The sequence below is a fragment of the Falco rusticolus genome, chromosome 12 (genome assembly GCF_015220075.1).
Source record: "Falco rusticolus isolate bFalRus1 chromosome 12, bFalRus1.pri, whole genome shotgun sequence".
NCBI lineage: Eukaryota > Metazoa > Chordata > Aves > Falconiformes > Falconidae > Falco > Falco rusticolus.
Window position 1 is genome coordinate 18,333,961 of NC_051198.1, and position 14,426 is coordinate 18,348,386.

Below are 14,426 nucleotides of genomic sequence, written 5' to 3' on the forward strand. Positions count from 1 at the left end.
ATGTGGAGAGGCGTGTTCTTACCACAGTTTCTTTTTTAAAAATACAGTTCAGATTTTTCAAGAAGTTAGTATTTTTACAAGGAATATAACTTACCCAAACATTTTTGTGTAGCCTTTCTAAGTTCTGGACACTAACTCCTGAAAGTAGTGTTTTATCTCACAAGACACAGAATTTTCGTTCTATGAATTTGTCCAATATCTTTCACTTAAGCTTTGCAGCTCTTCCAAAATGATAAAAGCAGATCCCATTTCGTCTGACATAACCTTGCATAGAAGTCCTTTGAAAAATACTTGTTTGAAAACCCCCTGTAACCACTCCCCAAGAGAATCCAGAAGCCACCCGGAAAAGGCCAGAAAAAACAGTATTTCTGTATTTACAGGCCAGATGAACTTCCAAGATGATCACTTTGCTAAGTTTTAAAAGCAGGTGCTGATGCAATCACTAGTTAATGCCAATTCATGGTCCAGAAAAGCTTTTTCTGTTGCAAATTCCTAGTCAATCTGCATGTAGACAAATCAGGACAGAAGCAGGAAACACTCATCAGTGAAGTCCTCAGTAATCCCAATCAGTCTTTAAACCTAGACAACACAGCAAAAGACAGCTTCAAAAATATTTTTGAAGAAAGAAAAATAAGGTATTTCAGGGTACGTGACCTTGCAGACATTAAAAATGAAGTACAGCAGCACCGATTAAGCATGCAACGAAGTGCATGGTGGACATTACAGATGACCTGGAGGAGGAGCTAAACACAAAAAGGAGGCGCAGTCACGCTAAAATGCAAATGCCACTTGTCTTTTGATTAGCAGAGAAGCAGCTAGTTTGGAATATAAAACGGTACAAGCAAACCATAGGGCAGCCAGGTCTGTACAGCAACAGTCCGAATAAACGCGAGTAGGACAAGATCAGATGGGCACACAGAGAAAGGGCTTACAAAGATGCATGAGACCCCGGGAGGAGTTTCAGCTGCATAAACTACATACTTACCTGGATTATACTGCAAGAGTTCAGTGACCTGGGTTCGTTCCTGTGATTTTTGTCAAACCGCTTTCACCTCTGGGAGCATCCCATGCAGCTGCTCACCTGCAGCAGTGGAGCTACCACCCTCTGACTTCATTTTTATTTTAAAGCTAAGAAACAACTATAAAAAGCTAAAAGCAACATACCTTCAACAGACAATCCTTAAATCCATAATCTGCTTTTTAACTTAATGAAATTCAAATACTTGAAAGCTAAAACTGCTTGGCACTCTAGCTTTTTTGCCAGAATAGACCTGATACCTAACGTTAGGCAGCACTGGTTTTTGCTGTATCTTCCAGAACTAAAAATTGCCCACTAAAGCTTGGCTCAGTGCTGTAACTAATCTTGAGTTCCTATTGATTTTGGTTTCCATTGCAAATCTTTAAAGTGCCAAAGAAAAATGATTACATTTCTGGGGCTAATTTTGCCTATAAGATTTAAGCAGGTGATTACGGCTGACAGTATAAGAAAGCTCGCAGATGAAGCGATTGACTTAACCCCACTTTGCAGCTGACACCAAGGAGCTACCCAGCACCGTTAGCCTGTGATGTGCTAAAAGAATTGGCATTTTACCCGTTTCAAGTGTATAGTTTGTTTTGATTTGGGTGTTGATTGGGGTTTTGTTGTTGTTGTTGTTAACTCTTTCACCTGAATAGCAACATCAGCATCAGATTCACCTAAGGGCCATGACAAGGATGAATATTTTGGCCAAGTCCTAGAACGGTTTGTATGCAGGCTCAAATAAGCACATGAAGATCGTGAAGAACATGAAGCACATGAAATGAAAGTGTATTAAGAGGAGACTTTTATTGTAGTTAACATCTCATATGAGCCTTTTGAGAAGATCAGGATGACACCACTTACATTTGTATCCATTTCTTTATTCCCTATTCCATTAAACATGTTAATGAGGAACAGTTAAAACAAACCTTTATTTTGCTCAAGATTATCAGAGAGCAGATCTAAGAACTGACAGGGACTACTTAGTGTCTGTTACAGGAGAAGTCATAAAAATGAAAAGAATCAAGCTGAATTTGATGACTCAGAAAGGCCAGAGATGGAAGAGATACCCAATCATTGTTCTATAGAACTATCTTTATGTTAGTTACAGGATGGCAATACAATTAAGATAATTTTTTTAATATAAAAAGCATGTTAATTGACAAGTTATGGCAAATACGTCAACAAATTTTATCAAACATTCAGACTTCCCACGCTAAGAATACAAAGTTAACAAGCACAGTTATTTTTTTCCAGGCTGCTGAAATCTGAACAGTATTTTCATTAAACTAAAAACATTATTAGAATTTGGAACCCAGTGGATGTATGAATGGAAAGTCATGCTGATTTAGAGGCAAAAAAGGGGTCTTGGTTTTGTTGTAGCTGTGCAAACTATGGTCCTTCTCTTTGAAAAACCTATGTGCACAAACCCTATTATTTCAGGGAGACTATCCACATGATAAAAAAGCCTACACATGTAAGTGTTCACAGAGCCTGTGGAGTACAAGCACTCTTACCAGTGGAACAGGGTATTACAACTGCAGTTCATGAGAAATGCATGCAGGGGTTATGCGGTCAAAGCAGATCCAACAAAAAAGTTCAAAGAACTTAACAGAGCTCATAGACTCAAAAATTTACAGGTTGTTCTTAGACACACCTACTCCACGATAACACTGCCTATTCAGACAGGTTATTGCCATGCAGTATCAATAACACGGAGGATTTCATTTTCCTTTTCCACCCAGCTAAACAACTTCATTAGTAAGTTTTTTTTTAAAAAAAAAAAATCAGTAAAAAATTTAATATGAGAGTGTAAACATTAGAGAAATTTCCATCCAAAACACGGCACAAAAGCAAACCTGTATAGGTCTAACTTCAGATCTTGAAGAAGCAAGTTAACTAAGAAGTCAAGTTCAATCTGAATTTTTAGACTTTAAATGAATACCCTCCCGTAGCTGGAATAAGACTCATCCCAGCTGAACTGGGGATGGATTTGCCCTAGTAACTCTAAATGTTGTTTGTTCTCTTCTGTCTCACAGAGAAGCCCACTTTGAGACTTCTGGCTTATTGTGACAATGCTGCATTCGCTATAGAACACACACAAATCCATCACTAAGACATCTCATAAATCCTATTTGGTTACCTTTGTATACAGAACACCTGCACCATCCTGAAAAATCCCTCTCAAGAAAATATAAAGCATATCACACTGTTTTAGCAATCCTTTATTGAAGATAACAAGTTGGTTATGTTCACTGTATTGTATGAAACATCACAATATCATACTGGGAAGGTACTATCAGTACAGGGTTGGACCAGAGCGGACAGTCTGAACAATAAACCATTTTGCATTCTTCATTCCCTATCTTTTAACAACCCCAAAAAAACCAGTAAAGGGACAAATACCTGTTAACATCATCATTTAGAACACTTTAACTTACAAGGCTAAAATCTAATGAATAAATAAAATATACTGTGGCAATAATCCTCTCTAGACCAAAAAAATCAGATACACAGTGAATCAAAATGATTGGGAAAGCTGGCCTTCGGCACCAGTATGAAAGAGCATGTGGTTTTTACAGACTCACCATGGGGATAAAGTTACAGAAAAACACCATGAATTCCATTTCACACAAAACCAGTTGATGACTGTCATTAGCTTAAAACTACACACAAGGGCAATTACATCCTCGCTGAAACACAGTTTAAACAAATAGGAAAATGTTTACAAGGCATCCACAGCATGTAAATCATGTACAGATGGATACATTCATTGTTTCCCCTCCCCAATAGCTTTTATTTTAGATAAATACTTTACTCTTCCCCGTTTTCAGCATTTACTGGACTCATTACATGCACAACTCAAAGAAGTCAGAAAAAAGTCAAGGTTATTGCAAAAATAGAATTAAACTAAGAATCTTCAAGTACCTTACATGACAGCCACTCTGTACCATGCCCATTGCTTATAAAATGAAAGGTCGTTGAACCCATGAAAATATCTCTAATATTTTCTTAATTTAAAATAGATAATTTTAAGTGTATTTATAGTAATCTCAAAGTGATAATTTGAACTTTGAAAATAATGCAAACAATTAAAAATTATACCCATATTACACAAGACTTCTGTCCGTATTTTAAGCTGAAAAAAAATCAAAAAACTATAGAAAACCACATATAGAACAAAAAAATAATCACAATTTACATTATAATAAAGGCAAAATTTCAGCATTTTTTAAAAAACCTGCAGCTGTGAGAGATGTCAAAGCAAGTCACTACTAACTATAAATTCATCAGTTTGGTTTGTAAAGATTTTCTCTAGCAAGAGTTTAAGGGTGTGTTGTACACATGCGTAAAATTCTTACTGTTTTTAGATGCCTAGAATCTTCATATATTATTGCCAAATACACTTATCTTCAAGCAAGCAGTAGGCAACGTATCACAATTTGGACACCGCAGGGAAACCTAACGGTCTGGTAATACAGGTAAAACTGGAAAATTAAAAAAAAACAAAAACAAAAAACAAAACACACATCTGATAGCGTATTGCCCAATTGAAATTACTTCCAAGCCACAGAGCTGCAAAGCCTTCCAACTCGTTAAAGTGAAATAAGTAATGTCTCAATTACTTGTACTCTCTCATGCTTGCGTGTTGCACGTTTCATTTCGCCACAGTGTATCTTCAGAGTACACCTACGATCCCACGTACCTCAGGTACATTACACCAATCTGCTGAGAGAATCACTCCTTCCTTCCTTAGGGCCAAAGTTCATTACAGATGTAATCAGTATGCCTGAGGCTGGTAAAAATACTGTAGTACAGGCAATGCTAAGAGTGGCAAGATCAGAAAACACAAAAATGAACAAATGATGGAAAATTCTAATATCTTTCTGCCCATTTCACAAAATGTTGGAAATCCACCAGAATTTTTCCCTTGTATTGAAGAAAACAGATTAAAAGTTTTTTTCCCCCTTTCAGAATCAAAAGCATTTTAGTAGATTTGTAAGGCTACCACGGATCTTCTAGATCTCCAGCACCCTACAGGAAAAGAAGAGGAGAAATATTACTACTCACCAATACAAATGAAAACATTTTTGTTGCACTTTGGATTGCAGTGGTATAATTAAGAATACAAGCTTTAGGACAGGCTACATATTCCTTTTTTCCATACTTGCCCACTTCCACCCACAAACATTCTCTGTTCTTCAACTTCATGAGGGAATTTACTTTTATAAAACACGAATCCAGTAAAGCTACTATAGCACAGACTTAAAAACAAGTATTAGCTAAAATTGTACTAAATCATAGCTATCAATAGATACCAATACATCTACGGACTACTTAAAAATAGCTGAAAAATACTAAGGAATTGGGCTCTTCAGGTATTCCTGGTCTGCAAGAAATTCCCAAAGGCTCTTTTTTGTTAAGGCAGTGAAATTTGTACCTATTCTGAACAAAGATATCTTCCTGCAAGTGTGATATTACGAACTGACCACTGATACAAGAATTCAATATTTAACTTATGAGCAGATTAGTTACCACCGCTGTGAATTCCCAGTATTATTACTGATCTACCCAAATGCACGTACACATCCACGGGTCTACACCAAAAGACACAGAAAAGATTTGGTAGGAAGTAAACTTAGGCAGAATAGCCAGGTTATTTATTTATTTATATGGCTGATGTTGAACTTGATCTTGAGAAATGTTGCCCAAATAGAACATTATAGTCAATGTGACAAACCCAAAGTTACTGAAATATTTGTAGAAACGAATGAACATCTTGAGTTATTATCAGAAGCTATGAAAAGTTTCAAGCCATGTCAGAATGGTAGCATTTCAAAGAAAGCTTAAAAGAGTCAATATGCATAGAGACATTATTCCACAGCATATTCTTTATTTTCACTTAAACACAAATTCTTAGAACTTGACACTAGGTACTAAATCTAAGTACATTTTCATTTCTGGATATAAGTTATGCTACAACCTGGGAAGTAATAATACAGTCATCTAGAAAAAATTATATTTATGATGAACAGTGGATACAATCTAAATTGGAAAAAATCAAACACGTTTCATGAAGATTAAGTGACAACCTGAAATGTAATAGCTTTTGTAACTTAGTTGTAATATAAACTATACACAATTCAAATACAAACATGCAGTAAAAGATGCTGGGGAACAAAAAAGACTGAAAGTTTTTTATAATTCAATTTGCACAAAAGATACAATTAAGATGTGAATTACTTTACAATTAGCAAACATATACCATCAGGATTACTATTTTTAAATGTTCTTAAAAGAAAAGGTTTGAAAATTTATTTTTGCATTAGCATGTTAGATTCCTATTGTTGGTGTCACAGGATTAAAAAAGAAATCAATCTCAAATGGGAAATGAACTGCTTGCTACACAACATAAGATGCAATTACTATAATACACTACAGTAGTTGAACTTCTAAGGAAGAAAGAGCTTTGTATAAACAATCTGTACAAATAACTGAAGTAAAACCAAACAGACTTTAGGATAGATGTGACAAATGTTGAGATATAAACAAAGGAAAATATGCCAAGTGAAGCGAAGCGTTAAATCCGCTATGTAAAACATTATGTCTGTTTCTCACTCATCTCATTCATCCCTGAATCTTCGTTTGAGCTCTGTATTTCAGCAAGGAGATTCCCAGATTCTGTGTGGGTGTCTGGTACGGGGTCACTGGGTCCAGCAAGAGTATCTGAAGTAGATGCTGCAGCTGATTCAGCAGTGCACTCTTCTCCCTGCATCTTAGCTAGCCTGTAACTAGTCAGCATCTCTTCCAGCAGGTGGCGGTAGTTCCCCCTATGATTAATTCTCATTTGCCTGAGCGCTTCCACCAATTTTCCCTGCGTTCCACTTTCCTCGGCATCGCCAGGGTCCTTTTTTTAAGATTCAAGACCCCAAAAAAATCAGTAATTAAACTAGAATATTTTCTAACGACATTTAAAAAAAAAAAAACATTTTTCCTGATTGAGAAAACATCAGCTTTGCTCTATTTTAATATAAAAGACCTTATTAGCAACATACATCTTAGAAAAGTATCATCCATCTTTGTCTACTTAATACAACATAAAGATTTAAGAAATGGTATCTATTCAAACAGCATCTTTAATAATTTCAATTTATTATGAGCCTGCCAGTGTCAACATGGTACTTCCCATTAACTTCATCTTGATTCAAATTGTCTTTTGATGAACATAGCTGATATTCCCCACAACTTTGGTCAGCTGTCAGTGAAAATTTGAAATTTACGCTTCTTTAGCCATCAGATCAACATACTTCGTTGTGAATTTCTGCACAACCAATAGCAACACAGTTCCATGAAAAACTTAAGGAGAATGGATAACTCTACTGCTAGCAATTTAACTGAAGCATCACATCAAAATAAACGCTCAGAGTGTTTTAGGAAACAACCCCTGATTTTTGCATGCATGATGCTGCCGTAAAAGAAACTAGCAGCTACCTATCAGCACCAGGAGCGGCGGTGTTTGAAAAACATGAGATGCTATTTTTGGCAGATATGTGTATTGCCTAGAAAAATTAATAGCTAAAACAGTTATTTAAAGTCAAATCTAACAACCTACAGCACAAAATCGAGTAAGCAGCGCCGATTAAGAAATGAAGGTCAACTCTGCAAACAACTATTTCGCCACAAGCCTCCAGCTGAAAAAAAATGGGGGTTTGTTGGGTGTTTTTTTATGTGACAAGACTCACACATCTGTTAGTGCTCTGACACTGGTACTAGGTATTTTAACTTTCAAAGTGCTAAAGGAGAACTGCTGCTTTAAGGGAATAGTACATTTTAATTATTAATATCTAGTAAGTTACCAAGCCAGACAAATGGAACTGTATCTCTGGAAGCTGGCAGATTTTGCAATACATTAGAGGCAAAATCCAGACTGCCTTGTTCTCATGCTGACCTCATTTAATTGTCATCCAGTCCAAAAGCTTCACAAGCTACAAGTACTGCAGTCACTCATTTACAAGCTTAGTAGCAGTATTAAGACAGTATCTTGGGTTCAGTAAGATTTTGGATGTTGTAATTTTTCTTGAATAGAAGCCCCAAGACTCAATAGCACAGTTTAAGTTAAAAAGGGGACAATTTTAGCACAAAAATGAATGTTACTACATATAATAATATCCCTCTAAGCTTACTCTATTGCTTAGACAGATACTACTTCCACTGTGGTTTTCTGGTCTTAGTCTGAGATGTTTTGACCCCCATGTACTAGCATTTTCAGATTCAGAGAGCTCTTCAAGGGCCCAGTGAGGGGAAGCAAGTTAAAGAAGGTAGCGTTAATGTAAGACATGGGACTGGTTTAATGCCTCATGAGCACAAAGTCAGTGAAAACTCAGGGTATCAAGATAAGGCTACAGGTGTATCCTATCTCTTAGAAGTTTTGACAAAAAAAACCCAACCAAACCATTCCTCCATCCTATCAGTTTTGCTCCGAAGCTGACATTAGCAAACATACAGCCTGAATCTCCACATTTCACAAAACTTAGATTTTTAAAAATTCTTTTTGGCAGACTGAAGTGAATAGTTTTGCTGCCGTGCAACACTGCAGCGTAAAGGCAATAAGCAATATCATAGCAGCCCTGACTCCTAAACAATTCAAATGCTAGTAGGAGTCAAAGTAACAGTGGTGTTAGCATCTGATACTCAAACTCACACCCTGCTTTGTACCAGGTTTGATGGCAGGCTATTTTCTGCTTCCCCCGTCTCCCTCAGTGCTAGCAGACAAGAAACACCACAAACAACAGTGAGACAGAAACCGCCTCATATACTACACACTACATGTACACTATAACAGATTTCTCTCTAAGGATGTGTGGCTAGAACAGGTCCCTGAAAACTATGATTACTGTGCAAGTTAACTTTTGTCTTCCTTCATGTTCTAATTCACCTCAGCGCTACTGAGCATAAAAACAAGAGTAAGTTTGGGCTAGCTACATTGAACACGAGCATTCACGATTTTTACAGAAGTTCTGCTCTGTTAAATTATATATATAAAAAGGGCTACTACATATTAGGAACAGGATTTACAATGTTCAAGGGTGTAAGAATTTTGTCCGTTTACATTTTTTAAATTATCTGTAGCAGCCCTTAATCACATATTTGATTTAGCTACATGACTGGTTTCAAACACGACACTCAAAACACAGTTTTAAACAAATACCATTGAAACTATTAACACAGCCACTGTAACCTTAACATCGTTCCCTGTGTTTGAGGATACGTGTAGACCCAAGTAGCCTAACTGCAGAGTACCCTCCTAGTCTTCGGAACACATTAAAAAGAATGGTTGAAGAAGCAGAGCCATTAAAGAAAGAGTAATATTTTAACATGTTAATTAGAACAACAACTCAGTGGTATTGGAACATTAGTGGTAGCAACTATTTAGCTATGAAGAAGTTCTTTTAAATTCTCTTTAAAGATCTGAAAGCACCAGGTTCCAATATGTAAGATTTCTATGATTTTACTTGCACTTCTAAACGCACAAGCCACAACATCTTCAGCAGAAGTCTCTCTGCTCAAACACTGGCAATGTTGTTCTCTGTGAGCCCAAAGCAGGGCTCTCTCCAGCCCTGGATTTACAAAATACTCACACTCTACTGAGATACTTCAAAAAAACCAAACAAACCCAAAATCAAACCACCACAACATATGACTGCTATATGCTGAAGCCACACTAGTGATCTCTGAACACTACTGTAGTAAGGAATCTTTCACTTCTCACTCTCTACATAACAACTCCTTATTTAGGCTGTATGTTAAGGATTCTCAGAACACACACGTGAAGAATTGGAAGTTACTCTACAATCACCAGCTTGGATGACCAAAAAAAATTATAAAATCCAAGCAGAACACTACCTGACATCTTGAGCTTTGTTTTTACTCAGGACTGTGATCTAGAAGAAGATACCACCTTGGGCTGACTTATATACTAAGAACTTACTTACAAACCTATTATTATCCAGTTCACACTAACTCAGGGTAACTAGCTTAGATTGCTCAATACTAAAAAGTATATTCTTCAGGAGGAAGTAATTCTCAATGGCAAGTGTTAAATCTGTTTGGTTTGGGTAGTTTTTGTGGGTTTTGGTGTTTTTCAAAATTGTTACTCACGTGCATTAATATTTTAGTAACCAATTACATTATTAACTTGTCAAGGTAAAAAGAGTGGTTCTAGCCTTATACAAAATCATCAGATAGAAATGACTGTCACAGGCAGATTTTCCAGTTAGCAACAGCAGCATTCTGCACTGTGCCCACGCTCTAACAGCATACGTGCACCGTTGTTCTCTGCAGACTCAGCACCTGTGTCTGTAGCTCCTAATTTTTCATATGAAGACCCGCTCTTGCGTCACACTAGTTTAAATAGGGGCATTATTAGTTAGATTTCAGGCTCACTTGGAAATGTCATCATTGGTATGTTTCCTTCCTACCTTTGCTTCCTGTTTAAATGCGAGATGTGTAGCAACATTATCACAGTGTGTAGACATTGTGGAGAGTCTGATGTTGAGTAACTGAACACCTTCCTGCCATTTCACCCCACCTCCCCATCCCCCCAACCACTAGAGTATGCAGTTCAAAAGACTAAGAGATCACCACATACATACTTGGAACCAAGTAAAACTAGCAAGGAAGTCATGTTCTCATCACCTCAGAGATGTGATTCCAGTTAAATTAATAAACATCAATCCACTTAAAGAACAGTAAGATAACAATTCCTGCTTGCTGGGAAAGTGCAAACAGGAATTGCAACCTTCACCCAGTGGCACATCCTTCTCTCTCACTGCTCTGCGTGAGAATCGCTTAGGATGGAAAGCAAAGGTACTGACTGGGAAATGACATCTTGCCACAAGATCAAACTAAATTTTAATCCGGTGTACTTCAAACACATCATTCAAATCATTACCAACATTTTTATTAAATACTTTTGTAAACTTTGCCTTCTATTGGTAGAGTGGAGTATACGGCTCACATCTATTAAAGAAGCCAAATTAAAAGGACTCGAAACAACTAGCCAGGGATTCTAATAGCAATAAAGGTCAAAACTATTAATGGTAGTAAGGGTTACAACTATATTCTTATAAGAGTAACTTGCATATTTAGTTCAGTTACTTTGTTTTATTAAATTATAGTGGATGACATACAGAAATTTCTTGGAAGTAGCCAATACCCAAAAGGCTGCTGTATGTTAGAATTTTCAGCAAGCTTGTATGACTATTGAAAGTAAATTAGGACTTCGAAAAGATGCGTCATAAGTGCAACTATGGCACATGGTATTTCTAAAAAGTTACCATTAGATAAATTTTTTTCTCTTAAAAAAAATGACCAAACAACTTACAAAACCTATGCTACAATTTTCAAATAAACCACTTTCACCAGTAACTTTACCCCAAAAGCAGGAACAAAACTACGGCTAAACATGAAAAGTAGTAGCAGGCTAATAGAGGTGCAGAGTTTCCTGAAGGGCTAAAGAAGCTGAAAAGAGGACACTTTTGTCTAGCTTGTTTTGGGGGTAGTGTCGCACAATTTGTTGAAAGTTAAATCAAGAATGTACACTCATCACTTACAAACTAAAAAACAAACAAACAAACAACAAATCCTAAAAAATAAAAAAGTTAAATATACAAATAGAGAAGAAATCTCTTAACAGAACAGTGGTCCCTTCCACCTACACAAGCTTTCCAATTTAAGAGAATAAATCAAATGTAGGTAGTCAAGAGAAGATGAGAGTGGGAAAAACAAATGTGGCCATAGTCACAATCTCAAGGCGCACAACTCATCATTTCAATGTATTTAAAGTAAAAGTTGACATCTCCCCAACACCATTTATTCTAATGACTACCTAAGGACCTTGTAGCCATCTCAGAAGAGCAAAAATGTCAAAGGATTTACTAGAAGATGAATTGTACCTTCACAGATTAGTTCACAAAATACTAGCAGTTATGCTTGTTAGTTTTTAAGATTTCCAAAAACTTGTTTAAAAAAAAAAATCTAGCCACATTTGATATAAACACCAGTTACTACTCTTTATGCTAAAGAACCACCTATCAGGTTTAAAGTTATAGTAAATGATAGTTTTAACATACTATTTTAAATCCAGCTTATTAGGAACTGAGCAGAAGAATGTATGTCATTTTAGGAATCAGAACTGAGGTAAACTAAAGTCACTTCACACTTGCCTTAGACCACGGCACATAGGATATTCAAAGGTAGTGTAAACTCTAAAACGGTAGTCAATATTATTCTTGTTATCTTTTAAATTCAGTGTACCAAGGTCTTCCACACTTACAGAAGACAACAAGAAGCATGCTTTCCGTTCTTGGACTATATTTCTGGTCAATAAACATCACAGCTAGTTAAGTAATTGATATGCTGACCATAATTTTTGACAATAATAAACTATAATTTATAAAAATGCTGCACTGTTGCCTCACAGGTTTGACTGACAAAGCAGTAGTCAATTAAATGTTTGAAAAGTCTTTCAGAATTGGGCGACAGCTTGCTGTCTTTTTGAGGATGAAATTCTGCATCAGATCCATCCAAAACAAGGTCAAAATGAACTGTATGCTACAATATTTTTTCGTGTTTATAACACTTCATTAGCAGTGATGTACATTTTTGCTTCATGTTTGACACTACTTTGATGTTCTCATTAATAAAGAGGTGTAGCAATCGAAATGGGAACTTACCCCCTCATTCTCTCTGTGTGGATTCAGCCTACTATACACAGCTTCAATAATATTACGCCTAAAAAAAAAGGAGAAGTTGTAAAAAAATTTAGCACAAAGTATTTCAAAACATTGAGAACTTAAAAAGGTCTGAGCACAGTAATAGTTTCAAAGCGTTTAAAGAATTTTGCCTTTAACCTGCCTCTTAAAAAAAGATGAAGACCACTCTCAGTGTCTATTCCCTTTCAATATGATGTTTGGGATTTTGCAGTACATCAGGTTTCGTAAAGATTAAGCGTGGCAAAACATTTTTTTATCTCCCCACAGTCTACCTCTTTACACCTTTGGAAGTTCCAGCCGCACAATCAGATTTTGCCAAGATAATGGTTAAATCTGTATTTTGCTTACTATAACAAAATTCTTCAGGTTTGCTGGTTTTCTTGCTTTATTTCTGGATGTAGAACTTGAAGACAGTTGGGATACAGGTTACTACTTGCCTAAGAACTTTTGAAGCGTGGTGCCCAGAGTACACAAACCTCTGAGGTGCGTTGTCCGGTGTCTATTCACATTGAAGAAATTAAAACCTAAATACCACTAGCTAGACTTTTTTCTGATAGTGCCATCTAAGGCCACACCTTCACAGGCAGGCAAAATAAGCACAAAAAGCTTTTTTAAAAAATAAAACCCATGGTACAAATAGACTTCTGAGAAGAAAAAAAAAGTTACGTCCCTACATCTTCACCTTGCACTAAGAACTGGGGAACGTTCAGATAAATATGATCAAAGTTATGGATAGCTTCAACAAAAAAAACTGCTACATGAACTAAGACCCTGAAGTCTGGAAACAGCCAAGATTATATATACAAATGATGCCTTACAGAACGTCAACCAACTGTTGACTCTTCCAAACAAAGAGCACAAGGGCATCAGATTAAAGACAGCAGCAAATGTCTCACAAATACATATTGATGACTCTTGATGCAACAGAACCATCTGCCCCAGAATATTAGGGATGCTAAAAGTTTCATGAGGCTCCTTCTGAATATATTTAACTTCATGGAAGAAAACTTTTAAAGTCACTAATCACAAACTATCTCAAGATCAGGAAGCACCTCAGCTGTAAGAAGCTGAAAACAAAAATAATACTGATAGGGGAAGTTTTATATTCTTCCCTAGGCATCTACATTCAACTGTCCTGTGGAGAAGACACAAAACTAGAACAATCCTTGGTCCGGTCCAGTATGATGAGGCTCTTAACATTCACACCATGGAAGCAAAAGCATATTCAAATCAGAAGAGTGCAGTTTTTGAATGGAATATTGCAAGTGTGGCCACTTCTGAGACAAAGCAATAAATCAGGTAGTCTCATAATCTAGTGTCCAGAATCAGAAAATATTGTTCCAGCCATGATCCTGCATTTAAAATAGTACCTACTAAAATACTCAGAGCTCCGGGAGAGGATTTGCGGACCAGTGAATGCAAGGGATAGTGCTTCAGATCTCATGACAACTACTAACCTGCAACACCGAAGAACGAAAAGACATTGTGCTATCATGTGTTCAAAAGCAATATACATCAATGATGAAATTGGCATTTAATCAAGACATACCACACCCAGACAAGAAGGCAGGCACAACAGATACACCTGAGAACTTGAGGCCTCAAGACACCCGTGTTAAGTAGTTTGTACTTGT

At 36.5% G+C, this 14,426-nt stretch overlaps 1 protein-coding gene across 5 annotated transcripts in view; it reads right to left on the reverse strand.

Moving 5' to 3' along the window:
• Nucleotides 1-3,224: 3,224 nt before the first annotated feature.
• PPM1B (protein phosphatase, Mg2+/Mn2+ dependent 1B) overlaps nucleotides 3,225-14,426 on the reverse strand; it is a 61,765-nt gene continuing 50,563 nt past the window's right edge. For 3 of the 5 annotated variants that reach the window (XM_037405443.1, XM_037405440.1, XM_037405441.1), the window contains 2 exons: nucleotides 12,754-12,811; nucleotides 5,889-6,926 (listed from right to left, as the gene is read on the reverse strand). In XM_037405443.1, coding sequence (XP_037261340.1) covers nucleotides 6,621-6,926; nucleotides 12,754-12,811 — 364 coding nt within the window. In that variant the 3' untranslated portion in view covers nucleotides 5,889-6,620. The other 2 variants (XM_037405445.1, XM_037405444.1) reach the window with 2 other exon arrangements.